The sequence below is a fragment of the Anopheles coustani genome, chromosome 3 (genome assembly GCF_943734705.1).
Source record: "Anopheles coustani chromosome 3, idAnoCousDA_361_x.2, whole genome shotgun sequence".
NCBI lineage: Eukaryota > Metazoa > Arthropoda > Insecta > Diptera > Culicidae > Anopheles > Anopheles coustani.
In genome coordinates, this window is record NC_071288.1 from 65987721 (window position 1) to 66011079 (window position 23359).

At 41.3% G+C, this 23359-nt stretch overlaps 1 protein-coding gene across 1 annotated transcript in view; it reads left to right on the top strand.

Moving 5' to 3' along the window:
• The first annotated feature begins 1608 nt into the window (after positions 1 to 1608).
• The window catches only part of LOC131271544 (uncharacterized), a 60830-nt gene continuing 39079 nt past the window's right edge, over positions 1609 to 23359 (top strand). The window contains exon 1 of the mRNA XM_058273004.1: positions 1609 to 1872. Coding sequence (XP_058128987.1) covers positions 1821 to 1872 — 52 coding nt within the window. The 5' untranslated portion in view covers positions 1609 to 1820. The remainder of the gene's footprint in view (positions 1873 to 23359) is intronic.

Consider the following 23359-nt stretch of genomic DNA (forward strand, 5'->3'; position numbering starts at 1 on the left):
AGTTCTTCATAAAAAGTTTACAAGGGAAAAATATACAAGAACAAATGTGAGATAAAAGTTATTACTTTCAAAAGATGCTCATTTCGTCATCGAATGTTTCCATGGTGAAAGTAGAAATATATCGCAAAGAAGTTAAAAAGGAAATGAATAAAAACATCACCTGCAAACAGATAGTTCCGTGCGTTCGCTAAAAGTTTCCTTTCCCAACGGCGAGAGAAAGTTACTGATTGGGAAAATCTAAGAGCGAAGAGCGTTTTGCTGAGAGAAATCGGTGTAATTCGTTTTTCCCGTCATATGTTCCGTACGCGTACTGCGTGCAAGCCATCATCAACCTTTTCTTGGCAGGTGAAGGTGTGAACCGGATTTGACCCGACCACCAGGCGGTCGGTGAAAGATTTTCAACTTGTTTTTTTTGCATAACTCGGTGCGATTAATAAACATTTGCTGAATAAATATACAGGATAGGAGATGGTAGAAGGGTGGAGGGGTTAAGTTAAAGCGAGTTTGTGCGTGAGATAAATTTAGTAGGAATGTAGGTTTGGTCAACAGTGAAATTTATGATCGTAGTTTTTCAGTTGGCAGATGACTCAGTGCTGATTCAAATGAGTCAAGTTCGGTTGGTCCTGTGGTGAATGCAAATTGAAATAATTTTATTAAAACTCCAAAAATAATCAAATAAAATTATCCAAAATCATTGGCTATAACGAGAAAACTAAAAGTTGGTTAGTGTTGGAGAGAAAAAACGGTGAAACCGAAATAGTACAAACGTGATGAAATAATCCGAGACTCACAGACACACGGATCGTCCGCTTCCATCTCCAAGGGCTCCTGCGCTTCAGCGGGTGGTCGCCAGACTATTTATAGACCTTCGCGTGGTCCCGTTTCCGTGTGCGGCTCCCGTTGTGAATTCCCATCGATTTCGTCAACCGCTCGAACCGGTAGGACCGGCCGCTTCGAAACAATTTGTGACGTTTGATCTCCTCTCTGCGTTCTCGAAGTCAGCCAGACAGCAGTAAATCGTAGAAGGCGCCGGGTGGAAAAACGAAACAAAAACGTCGACTCGGGACGACTGTAACGAGCGCCGGAAAGATCCGCAGAACGCACACGTGTTTTCATGTGATTTTTGATTTTGCGCGCACACCCAGTCACGTCTCGACAATTTTCTGTTTGCCTTTCGGGCGTGCATATCACTCCGGCTTTTTTTCCTGTTTTCTTTCCTGTTTGAAATCACTGAACGGTACAACGAGCAAAACAAATATGCCGTCAAATAATTTAAGGTGGCAGGAAAGTATAAAGTTTCCATGGCAATCGTTGCGAAAGCGTTAGTTCGGGACAAATTAAAGTAAGCAGCGTTTGAGAAAAGTGTATTGTGCGAACATGAAAATAAAGTGTTTCTTTGTATACAGCATTGATGAGAGATAAAAATTAAAGAACGATAGTGTGTTTTCGTCTCTATAGTGTTATCAGTTACCTCTTCAATTTTGCTCTTTCAGTGCTTTCTATGTTTCCCCTTTGTTAAAGGATTGGCTTGTGAAAGCCATCCGGAGTGAAGCTCGTTGTGCCAGTGTTGTGAGTGTTTTCTTAACCTTTTAGAAAAAAAAAGAAAATTGCGACCCAGCCCATCCCTGCGTGAAAGCATCCGCACAGTATTTCCTGGTATGGTGTTTCCCGGAGCCGGTAATGCAGGAAGCTAACATCCCTTACCAACGACACGAGGAAAATTATCAGTAGCAGTGAGAGAGAAAGAGACAAAGAGAGGAAAAAAAACTTCCAACCACCGAGAAACAGCGCGAAAGGCAGGCATACGTGAAATCATAAAAATGGATAAACGAACGAGCATGAAAATTGGATTATTCTGCGTGCTCCTTGGAGGTGAGAATTTTCATATTTTTGTACCGTTTTTTCACCCCCCCTACTTGCTTTGGCCCACTGAACACCCACGGGTGTTATCGCGGGAAGCATCCCTAATTTTTCCGTGAAGCTAAAACCGGCAGCCTGAATTCATGCTGAAGGCGAACGGGCAGAGGTATCTTCAAGTGACGGGGCCATGTGCGCAGTTTGACACATGATTTTGGTTGATTTTTATGAACCCATGATCGAGCGTTCCCTTGACATCCACGAGGGCGTGTGTGGAGCGTGTGTACTACGTGCAGAATTTTCGCGGCAACATACACACGAGTCGTAAGTTTCCATCAAACCAAGCCGAGATACGGGAGTGTGAGGTTTTATGCTGCAAATATTTGTTTTATCTTTGCTCGCAAATTTTTCGGCCCATCTTATCGACTCGGTGCGCCACTCGCACTTGGGAATACATGTCCCGGTTATCTCGAACGTGGTGGAAATGAAATAAATTGTTTCCACGTACTCATCCCCCCCTGCCCGGTCCTTCGCTCGTTCCGACCTTGTCCTTGGGAAGTTGTTTTTCTTGCCTTTTGCGGATCCTTTTAATACGCATCTTCAGCCCAGACACACACACACACATGCGAAAAGAAACAAATGGTGATAAAAATACACGACGTACGTCATGGCAGGAGACTTATCACCGCCAGCGCACATTTTCATCTTCGTCTTGTATCATTTTCCCCCGGACACTCGGCGGTGGTAAACATTATTATGCTTTTGCCGCCCGATTGTGTTCGCATTACACTAATGTAATGGAAATTTACTGCGTTCGACCATTACAAATTCATGGTATTCGGTTTGTGATACTCAGGATGCTGAAGCGGAACGGCCGGGAAACGGCAAATGTCCACACCGGAGCGGCACAATGCTGCCGAAAGCGATTCAACCGCGCGGCCCAGAACACCTCGGTGGTTTGTGGTCCGACCGTAGGCGCTCTCTTCTTTTCGGTAGCCCTTACGACCACTTTGAGGTCAACCGGGGCGAGCATCGGCCCTGTAGGTTCCCGTGAAAATGGAAGCCGTGCCTGCCCGTGTTTGAGTCGGGCTGGAAATTGTTGCTGGCCCTTTGGACGTAAATGAAGATTTATACGATGTGTTTTGTGTGCCTGGTTGTAGTCTGTCGGTTGGGTATTTTTTTTATTGCTCAAGATGTGGTGTTTGCTGATGGTGGTGACAGTCTTGCGTTTTCATGAGCCGGCCCCCAAACGGCTCTGAAGGGCCAGTGGGACCGTGACATTGCAATAAATGGTTTCTTAAAAGCATCCCATCCGTGATGGGATGTGGGTTTGCGTTAGTTTTTATATCAAGCTTCATTCTTTACTTTTATCCGGCTTCTATTTTTTGTGTTTTGTATTAGTGTTTATCTGTGTTTTGTACCAGTTAATTCAATATTTCTTGAATCACTTTGTTCACTGATGATTGATCCAACATTTTTTAGAAATAAACTTTGATTTTAAATGTGTGCTCAGATTTGGCATATGTTTTTTGATAGTTTGGAGTTTTACGTATTTTTAAAATTATTTAAGCAGTGGAACTTTAAGTTGTAAAATACGGCCGTCTTTACTTTTATCCTGCTTCTATTTTCTGTGTTTTGTATCAGTGTTTATCTGTTTTTTTTGTATCGGTTAATTCAATATTTCTTGAATTACTTTGTTCACTGATGATCGATCAAACATTTTTTAGATTAAACTTTGTGTTAATTTTATTTGTTTGCTCAGATTTGACTTGTGATTTTAGATAGTTTTTAGTTTTAAGTATTTTTCAAATGATTTAAGTAGTGGAACTTTGAGTTGTAAAACATAACCGTATGGAAAAAGAGAACCAATAAATCGTGGACAAATTCGGATTTGATAAGCTTGGTCAGGACCAGCATGGTCAAATGTACACAGTTGGTCTGTAGAAACATAGTTACTCAACCTGTAAAGTGTCCTGTCCAATTTTATCGTCTTCATTCTATCTATGTGTTTCAAAGTAGCTTATACGAAAGACTGAAGCAACTCGACATCGTTGCAGACCGTCGAGCTCAATTTATTTTTGTTTCATTTTACTCCAGATAAACCGTAGTGCTAGCACATTGTCGATAAGTCAAACTTCTGCAGGACGGGTTTCAATATCGGGAAACTCGGAAGGCTTCCGGTCGTTTTAACTGTTTTGCATGGTATCGATCGAGAAACCCTGCTTAAATTTTAGTAGCTGCAATCGGCTGAAAGAGTTTGTGGTTGGCTTTCAAAAGCCATGTGCTTGCGCTATTGCGCCCTTTCGAACAGAAGTGTATGTTGAACGTTATCTTAAAATATGGATCTACTCGTCTTCCTGCCCCCTGCCGAATCGATCGACTTTTCCTGCACCGACGTTTGTCTGCACTTGAAATGCGGCGTTTTTCCATCGTAAAGTTTTGTCGGTCAGTACAATCTGTGGACGTTGTTGCTCCAGTCGGTTGAAGGTCTGCCAGGGTTGGCATAGATTTGGCCTGGATTGCGAAAGCACACCGAAAGTATCCTAGTACCACGTCCCTTCGGAGGGAGCGTCCGTATCCTGGTGGTATCGTTTGAATTCTATTGCGAATCGAAAGGTCCCTCGAAATTTGTTCACTTGCGAAAATGAGTATCTCTACCCCGAGCAACCGCTAGAGCGAGAAAAGAACCTGACGATACAAATGTAGACCGGTTTGGGAATAAGTGCAATGAGGTCGCAAACGGACTATTTCTATAGAACGGTACGATAACCTGCCGAAGTTACTTAATCGTAGCTAGATCGTTCCAATGGGCCAACGCTCGGTAGGATACGTTCAATTGTTTCTGCAACTTTTCTGCTCTATTTACAACTGTGGATGCTGCGGATTTTGGGTCGTTATTTGCAACTTGTTCTTGAGTTCAAGCGGACTGTTGGAAAAGTGTGTGTGTTTCACGACGAATTTGGTCCGTTGGCAAACTTGCTAAATTTTCTCCATACCGTATGCCACCAGAATGGGCCTTGGTCAATCGTTCTTCGTTTTTTGATCTGCTCCATTTGAAATACTTCGTCAAACAATTACTCGGTACAAGATGAAACGATGAGCGTTGAGGCACAAAACCTTTTATCTCGCCTCCGCATGAACGAACCGACCACCATGTGTTTTCACGTGTTCACCGAACAACTTCTGCCCCGAAAAGGGTCAAAGGAATCCCTTTCGGTAGATAGTTTGGCTCTTAATCCCATCGGTTCCAACAAATTCTCATTCATACTCCAATGCTCTTTCCAGCTGTTAAAATATGGGACCATACCGAAAACCTGCAAAGCGGATAAATCCCTCCTGATGGATAAAATGCTTGAAGGCAGTGTTTTCTTTACGACATTGATGGGAAAGGTTTTATTTTAATTAAATTTTCTCACACCCAAGCAGACGATATAGGTTAAGTGTGCAGTTTTCTTAGGAATGCCATGGCCATATGAGGGGAAGATAGTTTTCGGGTCCAGCAAAAATTATGTGAGACAGTTGAAACGAAGTAGGGGAAAGTTTGGACGTACAGGAATTCAAGGTAAGCTTCAGGATACCGAGTCGTAAGCTTTTCCCTTGGAATCAAGTTATTCTCAATTGAATTATTATGTTGAAGGAGTGCAACTGAAGCCATTTCTTTGAGTTATACTAATATTTATTACTTAATATGAAAGTGTGAAAAAATACTAATAGAAGGGAAAAATTGCTTCTTAAGAACTTGAAAATGTTTTGGTTGTTATAAACATAACCTGATAACGACTTATTTATCTAATAAAACGAAGTAAATAAGAAGCTTTTTTTAACCACAAAAATAATAAAGTATAAACAAGGTAATGAGCTATAAGTATCCGTTTCACCTTCACCAGAAAACTCATCAAAATTCATCTCTTCATAAAACATATCTCTATCTCTTGGACTTACTTCTGAAGTAACTTTTCATTAGGAAAATCCGATACAACTAGTTCCAAAGACACTCCGAAGGCTAATAAAAAAGTCGTAATCATGGTTTAATGCCAAACATCATGCCGCTTCAGCTCTACTAAAACTTCCCGTGGACACGGGGTCGAATGAAACCCATTTGTTTGCGCTCTTATCGATACAACGATAAGCGGCTTCAAGCGAGTGACAGTCGCTCGGTCCTCAAAATCCGGGAAGCCCACGCTGAAGGACTTATACTTCCGGTTGTGTAATTAAGTTGAGTCTTAAAATATCACCTCAATAGCTCCTAGATGAACGTAACCGTCGCCCGGCGGTAGGAAGTATAATTTTCAGTCTTCTAACCGGCACTTCAACCGGCCTTTTTGACTTCCGTCAGGTAGAAGGAGGTGTGCTCGCCTGAAATAGACCCGTCTAAGCTTTCTATGGCGCTTGCCGGTCTGATCAGGTAGTTAAAGTCACGGCACACAATCACCGACATAAAGATGACGGTGGAGTCCTCGAGGCGTGCAGGCTGCACCGTTGCACGGCGCTATCCGAGGCAAGGGGGCATTTAAGTGTTCTTAAAAATCGTTTTGCATGTCAAGCGGCACTATGTCACCATGCAGGTTCTGGTTGGTCACGTTTCGAGCCGGAACATAAAGCGGACTCTTGGCGTATCTTAGCTCAACTTGGAGGACTGCAGACTAGTGGCATGAAAATCCTCGAATGAAAGGGCAGCCAGTGCCATAAAAAGGTAAGACAGAACCTTAACTTTTTCTCTCGCCGAGATGTTAAATAACAGCCTAAAGATTGGACAGCGTCAGAAGTTGGACATTTTTCCTTTTCATTCCGGCGGTAAGACGGAACAAGCGAGGAGCTTAAGATTTTTGTGAAAGAGTGGAGATGTTTGTTCCGCCGCCTCTAGGTTGGTCACATTTTGGTGTTGAAAGCACGTTCTTCCGCAAATCATGCCAAGATTTCGTTTGCGGCACATCGTCGGTGGCAACGTAGGCATGAAAACGCTTCCTCCAAGCGGTCCCCGGAGGACCCGGCTTTCCACTTGCAGCCGTTTCATTCGAATGTTCATTTTTCCTCGTTATTTACTCATCCGTGACGCGGCGAACGGGAAACGAACCGGATTTCGAAACCGACAGTTTTGGTCATCCTTTTCGGCGGCTTTCCGTGGTTCGCAAAGCAAAAGAAACGGCGGGACAAAACGTTGAAATTATGATGAAAATTGCAAAATTGATTTTGCTACTCCGCACACACCTAAGCTAAACGGCCAAAAGAGGAAGGCTTTTTGGCTTGCTTCATGCAAACTTTAGTGGCACGGATTCCTACCACCTACCATCTCTAGGCGGTGTTTGAGGTTTGCCACACCTTCCACGCGCCTTCCCCGCCGCTTTCCGGCCCGTTTCTCCATCCTTTACCTTAGCGCTTTCGTGCCGAGCTGGAAAACCTTGGCAAATATTGGACTTGTTGGCGTTGCGCCTGCGGATATGTTCTTTTGCTTGCGCTCATAATATTATTTTTATAACAAGATAAGAAAAAATATAATAAGAGAACGTGACTGCAGCGCTGGATGGAAGAAATTGTTGCTTTCACTCCGAACTGGCTCGTTCGTGGTAGGGCGCCCCCCCCGGGCGTCAAAGCTCCGACGAGGGCGAAGAGTTCCGGTCGCAAGTGGCTTAAAGTGGATAATATCTCAAATTTGCTTAGTGTTTTGCTTGGGAAGAAATGTGCTGTTTCTAGCGAAAACTGTCTACCGACTGAAGTCCTGAGAAATTCATGGAAAACTAAAAGGCCAATTTGTAATGTTCCAAATTGGCTTCAATTTTCCATTTTTCAGCTCTTCGCTGTATAAAAGTACAAATAGTTGGAGACGAGTGGATTCGTCATGAAAGAATTGAGCAGCTTTTTCCGAGAAATTTGTTCTATTTTCCTCTTTGATTCAACTTCTTATTGTATCTATATTCTTTGCAGATTTACCTGGCTAAATGGCCATTTTATTCTTTAAAAGGACGCTGATAGAATTTTCCGCTTGGCTAGAAGCGCCCACGGTACATCTGGCATCTCGCCAAACCGCGGTGCAGTTTGGTCAACCACAATGACTTTTGACGGAACCAGTCGCAAGCGGGGCTTTTTCCTGGGAATATCCTGGAGACTAGGTGGAAAATTGACGACCACTAAACCTCAGCCGTCGTCACGTACGCTCTAATAAATGATATAGACGAACGGAAAAAAAGTGCTTTCTGGGCCGCACTTTCCGTAGTCTATTTTAGCCGAAGCGCACACGCTTCACTTGATTGTACGGACGAGACGATGAAACCTCAAACCGTTGGCCACCGTTTGATCCGCTGAAGCGGAAAACCGTATGGTGGCCCGGCCTCGTTAAAGGTTTTAGTTTTACTTCCTTTTTTTCACTCCCAAACAAAGTAACACCGAATCCTTTTTCCTTCGTCACCATGTTTTGCTTGATTCTGATTTTTTTTTGTCCCGCTGATCGATGGACGAACGAGAGAAGGCTCTGTTGCTTGGCGATGCAACAAACAGTTTCTGTTCACTATCATTCTATTCCTGTAGCTAGTACCTCGAAAAGGATTCCGCATTGTTTTGGGTTCGTTTGTTTCCATCGCGCGGGTTTTTTTCCCGACCGTTTTCATCACCCGGCCAGACTATCGTCCGACATTTTCCCAGTGGGTAGTGCCGTTGGCGTTGAAACTCGCTTCGATGACGAGTGTGCGATATAAAAAGGAACTGCGAGATCCGATTATGTTCCACCTTCTCCGATCCGTCCGCGTGCCCATCAATGGTTGCTCATCCGGTTTGGAACTATAGTGGTTTGTTATAAAAATAAGTTTCCCTATTTTCCTGCTTTTTATGCTCTTCCAACGCATGGGCTGTGTTACTGGATATTTTCTCTATTTTCTCTTTTTCTCGCACACTCGAATGAAACGAAGCTCATTTTGGTCCTATGTTGGCGATATTTTATAATTGAAACAACCAAAAGTCTGTCAAAAGTAGGAAACTTGTTAAATTACTTTTCTTGTACAACATATACCAGACGAAATAACTTCAACGTTCACTCTTTAGGAAACAATTATGTTTGATATTGATGTCACCTTTTAAGGTTTGATTGATTCGTTTGCGGTTAGTTTATCTGGTAATGTTTGAAACTATTGAATTACTTTAAAATCATTCTGGAAAAGATGTTGATGGTGCACTAAAATCATAATCTAGTGCTTTTTGAGGAGGTTAAAGATGTGACAACGGCTGTTCTAAAAGTTTTCCATTAAATTCATCATCTTGAACCAGTATCATCGCCTCACAGCGTTTCTTTGAATGCCCTGATGCCATCATTGCATTCACTTTTTTTGTATATTGCTTTTAATTAAGAATCCAATTTATCGCCCGGTGATCATGGTTGGGATACCTTGCGGTGACAGGTCTCATCTCTCATCGGTGTCCGCTGCAGAACACGTCCTGTTTATTTTCTTTTTCGTTATCGTGACCAAATACTTGCCTAGTTCAATTGCATGGTTTTAATTTAATGCAAGTAAACTACGATTGCTATAAAGACGTTGATTGCTTTAGCATGGGTTTCTAAAATATTTGTTATTTAAAAATTGGAAATCAACGTTAGCTACCAAATGTGCCGAAAACCCACAACGTCTACGAGAGAATTTTTTCACCCAAAAAGCCTTTTCCACGATGGATTGAAATTGTGGAAATTTAATCTTACAGCAAATCGTTGGTGAATATACCAATTTCTCATTTTACTCGAAATTTTGATCCACTGATGTGTTAAATTGTCAATTTGAATACCCAAAATAGGGTAATTTGGGGAAGAATTAGGCCCAGCGGTGTTGCGTCTGCTGGTTGATCCGGGCATCACCCAATATTTCGGAATCATTTATTCGCGCTTGATGGATTAGGTGTCAAAATCGATTTACCGAGCAGCATTTTTCTCAGTGTCGTTCACCTCGTCAGTGTCAAGAGTTGCGAAACAACTTTACGTGTCATGAGGAATATTCAAATTTATGTTAATCTCAATTCGTCTTTGGGTGCGTGGAAATTGTGTGTATCCTTTAATGGTTCGTTCGGTTTTTCCTGTGTCTCGCTAGAGAAATTTATAAATTCTTCAAGGAATAAAAGAAATTAAATTACCAGACATCCCTTTCCGATTGGAACATCCAGCTTTGCTGATTATGCCCAACAGATTCAGTTTTTGCTTCGAAATGTTCAGGATTTGGACTTTGATTTGATGATTTTGTGTCTTCAAGTTTTGGACGAAAGTTCCTATAGCTATAAGTTCCGTAGCTGTTGCTAATCCTCCTTTATTATGCATTGGGTCAAATCCTCGAACATCGTATCAACAATAGAGGAGAGAACTAAAAGAAAGCAAACGGAATAGATGACGGGGACTTTTGGGAAGTAGTTGAAATGAGGGCAGAAAGAGACCAATCTATCTCATGCAAAATTCATCCAGTTAAGGCATAAAATGCCCTAACCAAGTCGTAAACTCAGCTGCATCCGTTTCGGTGTCTCAACTGGAGAAAGTCTTGTAGCGCAGTTAAATTTCGTTGTGAAAACAAACAAAAGAAGTGGAAATTTGTCGTTTGCCTTTTAGGTCAGAAGTTGAACTCATAAACGAAGTAAGAAATAGCTTGGTTATGGAGATGAAGACAGAGGGTTAAATTTATTAAAGATGGATGTTTGAATGCCAACACCGAAACTACAAAACTCTTTGAACTCGTAATATTTACGAGTTTTTCTTTCAATAGAGACATGTGACGTTATGTTCAAATAATTCCCTACACTATAAGGTCACGCATGATCGGGATGGCTGAGAAGGTTTAAGGCCATAATAAATTGAATTCTGTTTAGTAATTGTTGTTTTACATACTGCATATTAGTAGTAACATTTACTGCAAATAAACCTTTGCTCCTTTTTTGACATGGAGTCAAAAAGGAAGGCCTCCTCAGAAGAAAGTTCATTTATTATTTATGGCAGGCATGGTAGAAATTTGCAGCCTGGAAAAGCGCCTAGGAAGTTGGTAGAGAGCATTCCGAATTTCATATGTTTTGCGAACGCTCTTACTGCAGCCATGCGAATAAATGAGTTTTTCGCACATACACTGACCTAGATTCGGTTAGAGTTATGAGAAATTACGTCTCGAGTGCTCTTGCTGTGGTATTATATGAGCCATCCTTGCGGTCTCATAAAGTTCCACTCGTTTGTTGCTGACATTAATGATTGAGGCCCGAGCAGACATAACATAAACGTGGTATATATGGAACATAATCGTGCAAATGTCACACTTCGCGGACATCTTTCGAGTAAAGTGTAAGTAAAGGCGGGAAGATGAATATTACAAGTAATAGCAAGTCGAGTAAATTATATGACATGTCTTCAGTCATTAAGTTTATCGATACCACAATAAAAAACATGTTTTCAGTTTGTAAACACGATATTTGTAAATATTTGTAGTTTAAGGTGGAAATCTAAAGATCATTATTTTGATATATTTATAATGTAGTAATACAAACGATCTCTTTTTTTCAATCCTTTGCGGGATTCATGAGCCCGTATATTACTCGTGTATGTGTTCGTGTTTTAAAACTTTGAGACCCGCCTGATACTACGTACGCTCATTACGATAAATGTTACTGAAGATGAGATGAGCTACCAGGCGTCTCCTTTTCCGTTTCCGGCTTTGTTCTGTCACTCAAGAATAACAATTTTTGTTTTCTTTTCCGTTTTGTTTTTTCGCTACCAAAATATAATCTTTAGTCATTCTATAATTTAAGTAGAATTTTAAGTGTGCTGAGCACTTTAATTTTATCATCAACAGTAGTTAAGATTAATTTAGGATTTATTTTTTCTTACAAATCTTATAAAAACAAAATCTTGGACCAGTTACTTACTTTCTTATTTTTCACTTACTAGGGTAAGTGCACCCATAGTGGAGCTAGTACCAATAGTGGTTGTAGTGGAATAAAATCCTAGCTCTACGCCGATATATATACAATGGAGTTATTTGTTTTTCTATGAAATGTTCTTTGATCTTCTGCGGAGTGTTAAAAAGATGAACCATCTCATTCCGTAATATATAAGCTCCAAAATTCATATTTTCTAAACAGGTTGTCCCAACATGCTGCATTCCTTAAGAATCTATAACGAATATCATGATTTATTTAAGGCTATAAATCACTACAAAATCATTAAAACCATATGGTTTCGCTACTTACATACTCCAATATAATTGATTTATACGAACTTAGTGCATTTTAGCATAATTTTATTGTATTTTCATAGTTTTTACTATAGTGCCACTATAGGCACAAAAACCCAAGTTGTTCCTATAGTAGCCATAGATTTTTTTACAAGTATATTTTAGTTTTATTCCGGTTTTGGCCAATATAATCAGGTAAATTTAGTGATTTTATTCGGTTTCTACAAACTAAACAAAGCGGAACTGGAGAAAAGGCTCAGCAGAAGAAGCAGAGGAAAGAAAAATGAAAGCGGACGAAGGATACGCTATAAAGCATATACTATAGTTTTAGCTGCAATATTCATAGCATTTTTTATGAATTAAAATTGGACATATTTCGGTAAAACAATACAGTCTTTTCAATGACAACGCATTGGTCAAGGAGTATTTTACCGTTCTGTTTGAAATATGCTTCAAAAATAAGTTATACCAGTACTACCACCACTATAGGAACACGATACCACAACTATAGGAACCATACCACCATAATAGGAGCAACCGACTAGGAAGAAAAATACGCCTTTTTTCGTATATTTTGTATGGTTTACGGTGAAAATAGATGTTTTTCAGAAGAAAAGCCATGTTTCGATCATAATTGATTCAAATATGTAGAATATTGTGTTCTTAACACTCATAAATTACACCTAATTGGTATTTACAGTACTAAGTGCACCACTATTGGTACAGTTACCCTACTTGAATTAGTTACTAAGGTGGAACGATTAACAAATCCTACTATTACGCGTTCGTTATGTTTCATGTTCATCAAAGATGATCATTGCCATCATCTAGGTTATGCAATTTCTTTTTCAATTGTGTAACATAGGATGAATGTGGCCAATCAGTATGCTGTATTCCCTCTCCTGCTTTGCCGGTTTTATTCAAGCTTGCCTTCGGAACCCTTCTGGAAGAAGGATACTAGCTGGGTGGAAATTGCTTCCTTCCATTATTATGCCTAGTTTATCTATCGCACACCCTCGGGGAAAGTATTCTCTCCAAACGAATGAATCTTGTTAGCGAAAGGAACCACATTTGAAATCCCCCAACAGCACACAATGGCGGCAAAAAAGGGGGTGTGGGAGCGCTGCTAAACTATGCGCAATATCGGGGTCACGGCGAGCAGTGGCATCAACAATAAGAGACCGGAAAATGCGTGTGTGTTGATTTGCAAGAGCCGAACGACGTCGTCGACGAGCCGAAGGGCCCCATTCACCGGCAAACGTGTCGCATTCGTCCAGAAAATCTCATAAACATTGCAAACTGATGGCTGCTGGCAAGGGTGAAATGTTTTGGCTCCTTTATTAGCCCCGAGCCTAGCTTCCGCCCCGGCCGGAAATGGGAAACCAATGTGGAAAGGGATAATGATTATCAAATTAGTAGGTGACAGGTGGGACCATTTCTCTCCGGGCTGCCTTTCCTTCTCGGAACGGCGGCGGTCGTAAAGTATGGTAAGATTATGGCGCCATTGCTTATAACAATGGATGCGCTTTAGGGAAGGGTATACACAGCTGTGTGTTTGAGCTCTTGGTTGGTTTCAATCCAATTACTGACGCAATTTTGTACATCCAGCATTCCATGAGATTCATTTTGTTGCGACCATAATTCGTCGATTTGGATTGCAATGGATTTATTTGAGCTTAGTTAAAGGTATTTTATCTAGCGAAGTTTATTATTATTTTAAAAAGCGATGTTTTTAAAGTATTATAAATATTATTCGTGATCTCCAATCAATCGGTTTACTCTTAAATCTTTAAATTTAAAATTCTGTGCTATTTGAGTGCAGTTGAGTATTTGTCATTTCCAACGTATATACCTATTTTGGCACACGGTATTTGCATTGACTCTCGCCGATAGCTTTTTGCTTCACTTTTTCCAATAACGAGCAAAGGTTCCACTCCAGCCGGGCAGACATTTCCTAGCCCTCATCACGTAGCGCACGTAGCTTGCCAAAGCCGCCGACGTGAATTTGAGCCGTGGCATAAATTGAGCCTGACTTACCGGATTCAAGCCTGACCAGAAACGGGGCAATTTTCCGCCCAGAATAATAAATTCGAACCAGTTCCCTCTCCGGCCGGTTGCTCGGAAAACCGACTCGAGCGTGGCCGTCGCGTCAAGGTCAGGGAAGTCGGCCGGGCTATTAAATTGGTCGCAGACAACACTTTCCGCTGCGGTTTTTTCGCCTGGGACAGACAATTTTCACGAGCAGTTCCTTTTCCCGGATCATAAATCATCGGCCGCTTGCCGGCTCCGAACCGAAGCCGTTGATGTCGTGGGGAAAAAAGTAAGGACATTTGCTGGCAGGAAACAGAAGCAAAGAAAAGGGGTCCTGGACATAAAACGCGAATAATGCCATTCGCTTTCTGCCTAGTTTTTGTACAATCGAAATCCCGTTTCACGCTGCGGCACTCGTGTTAGTCCATCTTAAATAAAACATGTTTGATTTTGGCTTGAAAAAAAAAAAAATGCGCTACGTTAGGATTTCCTCGACAATTTCTCTTTTTCCTGTTGAAAACCAAAATACCCGACGGTTGTTGTGCCGTCTTCAAATTCGTTTTGATAGCTCACTAAAACACTTCAGCGAAGGCGGTCTCGGTATCCGGGCGCTCTCCGGGGGATGGGAGTGATTTTTACCGCTCGGTAAAGGAAAAGGGTAACAAAATCCTTTGCCGGTTCCTGCCTGCATTAAATGGTGCATTTCAATTTGATGGAAAAGGATCCTTAAAAGCTCGAACGTATCCGCGCTACACCGGGGCCGTTAGCAGGTCTCGAAGCCGGCGTTGGCGATGGCGATTTTGTGGCAAATGATGGCCACCGAAATCGTCCCGGCGACCGAAAAGTATTACTTACGCTGGAAGAATTTAGGGACGAGATTGAAGACCCCGACAGCGGGCTGCGGTTATTTTACTACGCCAGGCGCAATCCTTCCGGGAAGCGTAAAGAGCCTTGGCAACGCCATTACAGCACTTTCCGCCCTGCCAGGGCGGGTTTATTTAATAGTGTGCAGTAATGTGGAAATGGGTCAATTTGGCTACGCTTTCTGCTGAGTCCTAGAGCTACCACTTCCGTAATCCCGAATGTGCGCTTGTGATCGGCGGTGAAAGTAGGTGATTGATGTAAAATATTTCGCAGATAAAAGCGACCGTAAATGGCTATGGAAAGTAAATTGGAGAGCCTCGTAAATTTTACACTTTTACCTCAATGTGCCATTTATTGCAGAGTGTTATCGGATATTGAATGCTTCCATTGTTGCCTTTGTTTGCAAAAGAGTTGTAAAGTACTGATATTATTGGGAAGCCCACAACATTTGGATGGGTTGTTTCGCAGGATATTTAAAATAGTACAGCTTTCGAATTATATGTTTTATTTGTCCATTAAAGTTTTGTGGTAATCCAGAGTAAAGTTATTCTGAAATAAGTTTTCACAGATTAAATGCAGTAGCAAGAAGAACATAAAATGGACTAAATGGAGTTATCAAGATCGAGATCTCTGTTGAGGAAAAGAAACACTAACATGCAATGAAAAAGTAAAACATCTCTACTGAGGGAGGTCACAAGGAAGTAAGAAGTTCGTCACAAACCGTCAACCACAGGACTACAAAACCGGGAAAGACCATAAAGATACAATGGCTGTTGTGCACCATCCCTCCAGCGGCGAGGGAAGAAGTTTACCAACTGCCTACAGTTACTTCAAGTTCCACTGTACCGGGGGCAAGAACATTCATTATCATGTTAGAGCCAAGTTGTTCATCGTACCGGTTTCTTTGTGCTAAGGGGTTGGAGGAGCTTTGCCTTGCGGCAAACGGGTTTATTTAGCTTCTAAATTTTCAAAGAAACAACCTCTTTCTAACAACCACTTTCTACTTCTTTCGGGCAAGGATACGGTTTCACACGAAAGCTTAAAGTTTTCGAACAGCCCACGGCCGCAAACGTGTTACCAGTGTTGTGCGAAAATGTGGCAAAAGTGAGGCGTTTTATGTCAGGCGCAAGAAATTATTGCTTCGGGTCGGTTCAGGTCGAATTAAAGCTGAAGAAAGCGGGACTTTATAAGTCTCGTGATACACCGAACCACGCATTCAACTTGAATGTGTAACTGTTTAACCCTTAAGACCGAGAAAATATGGAACTGTGGAAAAGAAAACGAAATTTCTTTTCAATTTGGTTAAAAAAAATAATATACGTAATACGTAAAGCTTAGAAAAAGTATGATTCCATTTGAAACTATGCAAGAAAAAGCAAGTAGCAAATTTAAACCCACCATAAATTTGTAGCTCAAAAGAAACTAAAAATATACAAAAACGCAAACGACAAGAGGAAACTATTGCCGGAAAAGGAAACTAAATTTGTTCTCCAATGAAACAAGTTTTATGACGATGGTCCGATGTGCTTGGAAAAGGTTTATGTTTGGAACAAAGGTAGACGTAAAGCGTCTGGTACGGAAAACGGCGAATGTCTAGTCAAACAAATCAACTTAGAGTTGTACTTCCGGTGGGTTTTGTCCGAGAGTTGAAGCAAGTCGCAAACATGTTTTCCTGTATGCCTTTCTTATGCATGGTACGATTCGATAGTTTCATGTTGAAGCTCCAGAATGACTGAAAATCGGTGTTTTAAATTGGTCTTTCCATTTATTTGTCCTCCGTTTGTCTGAAAGCCACATTAACATCTACAAATTGAGCAAGAAGGCATCGTTTGCAATCGAAAACCATCGGCTACACCTCTCGTCGGGGCTTGTGTTGGAGGTCTAAATTTCAACCAGCTTCCGCTCGATCGATAGACTTTTCCGACTGTATTTGGTTCATTAAGCATTGCGATAGAAAATTTGCCTCCCTTTACTTGTGCGCCAAACGAAATGGAAAGTGGCAAAAAGTTCCACGCAAACGGCAGTTCCCAGAAGCAATTCAACCCGTTTCGTGACGAACCGCCAACAGTTGTGTCGACATCTTCCCCGGTTCTTCAGGCCCGGGAAAAGCAGAAGTTTCATTCCGTGCTGGCCAATTAATTTCTTGTTATTAGTGGAATCGAATTTGCAAACGGGCAGTTAATTAAGGAAAATTTAATTATCTCCAATTGCAAGGTTGGTAGGGTTTCCGTTTCGGGAGCTGTTGTGCGGGCGTGTCTGTGTGCGATTATCGGGGAAGGAAATTGGTTCTCATCAATGGATCGTATTTGTCGTTTTCTCCCCCTCGGCTCCAGTAGCGAGGGTGGGTTTTTGAGGTGACTTGTTGGCTGCTTTGTCACCCAAGCAGTGGGATTTTCTTGCGAAAGGCTTGTGCCAATGTCTGCCGTGGTTGTGGTTTGACTTGGCCAATCCCCGTTTCCAGGTTTCCGAGTTTGCACGCCGTTCATTACGGCAAAACGTTTCATGTACAACAAGCGGGTTGATGGAGTTTTTAGACGATGATTTCGATTCACCACAGAGCAATGTTCGCTGCCGTTAAAGACGGTGAAGAAATCAAACATCTGTGTTAGTTGAAATTGGAATTGAATTTCATTTTATCCACTGTCGAGCGTCGTAGAGGCAGAATGAACAACTTTCCACACCATAGCACGTTCTTTAAAGCAGAGAAAGTAGTTAGTAGTTATTAATGTTAGAAAAATATGTATAATCTTGTCTGCGGGATTTGTATCGTATTTGATTTGCAGTTTGCCTTCTTACGCATTATTTTTAACATGTATTAAGCTTGTATTTTCATTTGACAATTAGTAAATCATCAAAATAATCATAAAAAACCATGAGAAATTGTTTTACACTATTACAAAACTTAAAATGTGATAGTGCATTGGTCTTGATTAGTCATGATTAGAAAATTGAGTCAAACTCAATAAAATTACGAAAATGGTCAAGTTTTAATGTTTTTGTTTGGTTTACAGAGAACAGAGTTTAAATCAAAATGAAATCTGGATTTAAATAATTTTGATTGATTGTGAGAACATGACTAAACACTAGAACTTCAAACTAAATAAAACGACTATTAATCTTGGTTTTTAAGAATACGGTTAATGAGCGGAATTTTTGGAATATTGAGTCAGTATCAATAAATAATCAAGCTCAAAGTAAAAGTAGTAAAAAATCGCACTTTACCACCTGACTAAGATATAATTTGTCAACTGTAAGCTTCTATTCGGTGCACGTTTATAAATGTCTCGAAGCTGAAGTTCTCCCTGCAAGAAAAAAGCAACATTTGAAAAGAGGATTGTTCACTCACACGCGCCTTTTTGCGCCTCGCTGGTTGAAGTGGTATTTCTGTTCGTCGGTTTTTCATCTTTCGTCCTCTATGCAAATTGCACTCTTTTTTCCGCAGGTGTAGCGTTCCGTTACTAAACCGTCAGAAACCCGCCATACTTGCCATCGGTAACTCGTTGGTTGGATCCCATGTTACCGCTTGTGGTGTCACACGGTTTAGTGGTTGTAGAGGCACTAGTTTCTTGTCTTTTCCTTTTACCTCGGTCGGTTATGTGTGTCTCCCACATTGCTACAGATCGGGTACTGTTAAATTCTTTTTTCGCCTGCACAGATACTTTTTCAGCGGGGGGATTGTAAGGACCATCTTCCAACCGTCGGTAGACATCCGGAGTAGACACGGGACTTCCAAAGCTACACACGCAGCTCGTGGGAATGAGCACCAATTGAGGTCTTTGTGTCGTTTCTCCTGCGGTTCGGTTTTTTTTCTTCCTTCCAACAAGAATCCGTGACCGTGTGGCAGGAAAGGCGAGCCTCCTGCGAAGGTGTAGGAAAAATAGCAACAGTGGCATTCCGTGCCTGCACAGCTGCCACGCACCTTGACGTGTACCGGATCGTTTCCGGACAGCCAAGGATAAAGCCTCTTCAGCAGTCCCCGCAGGGGATGGGCGTTACCCGTGGGGAAGCAACAGGGCAGGCAAGTGCAAGAGCGGCGCCGGTTGACAATTTCGATGTTCATGAAGAAGATATGAGCACGGGTTTCAGGTGCGGCAATTCACACGTGTGAAACTTTTCCACTGGGGCATACTTTTCTTCCGCTTGTCAAGGCACGGAACTTTTGTTGCTTCACTCCGCTGGAACGGGGTTTTAAGACAAAGGTAGGAAACATTTCTCTAACTTTTCCCCCCAACAGCTCCATTGGGACAGTGAAATGGCACCATCAGGCAATTGTGAAAATTGTCACTTCATTGAATCTGCTTTCTTTTCTCGACCCTCTCTTTATCTAATGGGGAGCAAGTTGACCCAGAATGTTGAACCATCTTGAAATGGTTCAATTTAAGTTGGGCTCTGCGTTGTATCGTTTACTGAAATGTTTAAAGTATGTGTTGTTCTTCTTCTTGCGAAACACCATATCTCCTTTAATGTACCGGCACACAGAAAGGCTTCTCAGTTGCTGAAATTTGTCATATACTTTTGATGTTATTTTTTCACTCCTCGCTGTTCTTTGCAGTCAATTTTATTCACAAGAAGATCTCGCCCGACTCGCTTTAGGTCAAACGAACGTCCTCCGAGAGGCATGGTTTACCTTTTTATAGAATAATTTATTACTCATCGTTACCCAAGGGGATTCGTAAAACCGATACTGGAGCGGGGAAAAGAAACGGTAGCTGCTTCAGCGTACGGTGAAGTTCACGCAGAATATCTTACCATTAACATAGCTTGCGATTGATGATGGTGTTATTGGTGAGGGAGGACTTGGCTCTGCAATGGATCGAATTATTCCGACGGCAGGGTGTAGCTCTTTGGGTAGTTAGAAAAGCCTGCCGCCGTGACGGGGGCTGAATATAAATTGACACATGCTCGAAACCTTCCTTCGTTTGATCGGTAGTGATGGACGAACATGGTTTCGTTATTCTGGAGGGAATTGCACCGAAAGAGTTTCAGTTGAGTTTTTGTTCGCCTACTTTTTGTGGCTGACATCCATTTCCCTTGAGTGTTTCTTCATATGTAAAACAAGTTATCTTTACTATTATTCATTTTCTTTTCTAGAAGAGTTTCTTTTTTGCGATTAAAACACTTTTTGACTTGGTTCTTTCAACCGACTCAGAAGTTCAATTTTCTACCATAGCCAGAAATATTCTGCTCTTCAGGAGTTCAGATTTCAAATTATTTTTCAAGATCATGCCTGACATAATTTTTGGCAACAGAACAATCCACAGTCAGTACCGTACACAGTGAAATAAATATTTACATAGAGTAAATGCTGAGTCTTACTTCAGTACGATTCACACACATGGTGCCTCAGAGAACCCAAGTTATCTTTTCGATCTCACAAATTGTGTGTCTTCTGCAGTGTTCATCAATGTCTAGTTCCGCGTTTCTGTATGTTCGGTGAGCGATTCACAGATAAACATTCGGACAAAAAAAAAAACGATATTGAAATGCACACATACTTTTGAAAAGATAATCAAAATAGAACCAAGTAAACATAAACCTGCTTTATTGCGGAGCGCAGGATAAATACCCAAACAAAAATATGAATGTTTCTTGGATTTTTCAGCAACCCAGCCGAAGCAACATACAGCGTTTGCAATCAGATACTTGAAAACAAACATGGTACGATGTGTGCGAGTCAAAATTGCATAACTTACGTAACCAAACCATTTTATAACTGTTGTCATCGTCTGTAACGATCAGAAGTATCAGCAAATTATTTCAAGATGATGTTCTGAGGGGAAAAAAGTGAAATGAGATAACGATCATATTATTCCAAGTTCTGGGTTTCTTCCATATAAAAAAGTGCACTTTGTGTAACCGTGAAGTATTTATTTTTTCTGTTATTTGTTGAAAAATTCTGCGTGCCTTTTTGATATTTATTCCATAATATTGGTGATAATGATCAATATGATGTTGCTTCTTGGTATATTTTTATTCCGCTTGAATGTCTTAGGATAAAGAAATCTTGCTCTACTGATATCAGTGATGATGAAAATTATTGTGCTCGTTTTCGTAACAAAAGCAAGAAAGATTCCCTCCGGGACAAAGCCGAAGAACTTTATTCCCCATCTCGGTTGAGATGAGAAAAATAAGTTAGGCTAACATTCCCATGCTTGAGTAAAATGCTAGCGCGTGTGTGGGATCCACTCGCTGAATGACACGTTGTGGCAAATGGAGATGACGGTTGACAGCAGTGGTGCGAATTCCCTCATCAGTGCGAGCATATGTATGAAATAGGCTAGAAAGCGCCATTTTCATCCAATCGAGAACGAGCCAAACGTACTCATCGTACCGGGTGATCCTTTCTTAGCCCGCCGTTGGCTTTCCTGGACCTTGACTCTTTTGATTAGGTGAGCGCCAAGCCATCAGCTGCATGCCTGGGGCCAATTTCCATACGAAATGATGCTCAATCTGAGCAGCTGGGGTTATGAGTTTCGCTCATAAACGAAATACAAAAGCATACTGTTTCGCTCGTGCTGTCGGTGTGCTGTTTGTTGAGTTGTTTCGTTCTTATCGTTGTTCACTGTCACTTCCGAACCATTTGTCCTTTTTTTACTATTTGTTTAATATTGGAACATCGAGATTGAGAATGGCTTGAGAACTTATCGCAAATGACACGAGGGGTTTGTTTCTTTCTTCTAGCAAAACAATGGGGATGTCGTAATGATTGTACATCGAAAAGGTCTGTGAGTGTATGAGGCTCTATAGAGTAATTATGGTTCTTTTAAGATATTTGAGAGAGAAAAGAAACTGTTTCCGTGTTTTATATGGTGTTGTTGGAAATTTGGGTTTATCTAAAATCAAATCCTTTTTATTAGTTTATTTATCGAAGTGTTATGCATCAAATAAATTTGGTATTCGATATTATCTGTCACTTGTATAAATACTTTTTTAAGAATAGTCTTACAAGAATTAGATGGCGAAGCATTCACCTAAAAAGATATTTTCAATATGTTTGTCAGTATTAATATGAGATCAAAATCAACATCTCTTTTAACATTTCCAAATCCTCCATGGGTGAAAATTCAGTTGTAAAGTAGTGGATGTTGGTGCAATGGATTAATGTTTGAGCGGAATGAACAAATACCACTGAAACAAGATTTATAACGGTATGAATAACATTTTTCAATCTGATTTATGGTGTACCCAAACAATGAAAACAATCGACAGAATGATGGCCAGGGTTGAGGAAGGCGTAAAGTGGAAATAGTTACGGAATCAGACGCTTCGAGTCCAAATTCAATGCATTCCAATTCATGCTTCTGTCATGTTATTCTTCTTTCACCAGAAAACGCTGGCATCGTTGAGAAGAAAACGAAAAGTACATTAAATATGCGGACAAGCGTTCTCGGCAATTACAACCTTCCAATGGGGGATGGAGGCGCCTGGTCACACGTACAATCGAACAGTGTAGTTTCGATAGGTCGATTTGCTAAAGCCGGCCTTCCGTTTCCATTCCTGATTTCAGCTGGTTGGTCAAAATATTTCAGGACGAGCGAAAGTGTTGATTGTTCGACGAATCGCTTATGCTTACGAGACTTGGATAAATTATTCCCATGATAGAGTGTCTGATGCGGTCGGATCTACCATCTACATTCCCCCCCCGGTGGCAATTGATTTGGAGCTGCATGTTCCGCTTCTTTCAGTGTGAGCTGAACGAATCGAAAGTGTTACATCTTGGTAAGGGTTATGCTGCCGTTTGTGTTTTTCCTTCGATTCGGAATAACCTCCCGACGAGGTACGTAGGAACCGAATGCCTTGTCATGCTGATGGAGATGCTACGGTCAATCAATCAAACGATTAGATGAAGCTTTGGGTTCCGCGAGGTCGGAAGAAATTAGTCTTCAGGTTACGTGGACTAGTTGTGCCACTAACTGGAACAGGGAGTTACGTTTCGGGACTCAACGAAATTCACCATTCGCCACACTAATTTGTAACGGCCCTCACATACTCCGACAAAACCTCTTCGGTATTCATTCGATCTTTTCGACCCGCTCCTCTGCAGCGCAATCAGCCGTGGCATCGCTTTTCATTTCACACCTTGCGTGGGAAAGTTCTCGCGTGTCCCAAACGCCACCCATTTCCGGTAAATTTATGGTGCTTGCGTGAAGTGAGCAATGAATCGCCGCTTTTCACCATTTGACGCGCATTAATTGACGATTGATGGATATGTTTGGTCGAGTGAAATTCGCATAAAACGCAATCGCTAATCAAGCATGATTTAGCACATGTGGTTCAACTTCAATGGGCAGGCAGCTTTCGATAAAGGATTTATGGATCGTGTTTTTAGCATTCTTTAACTAATGACCAATGCAGTGCTTAGTCATATAGTGAAGCTCTTGCATTTGCTCGTTTGTTAATAAGAAGTTCTACTATTTTTTTTAAATTTTTTT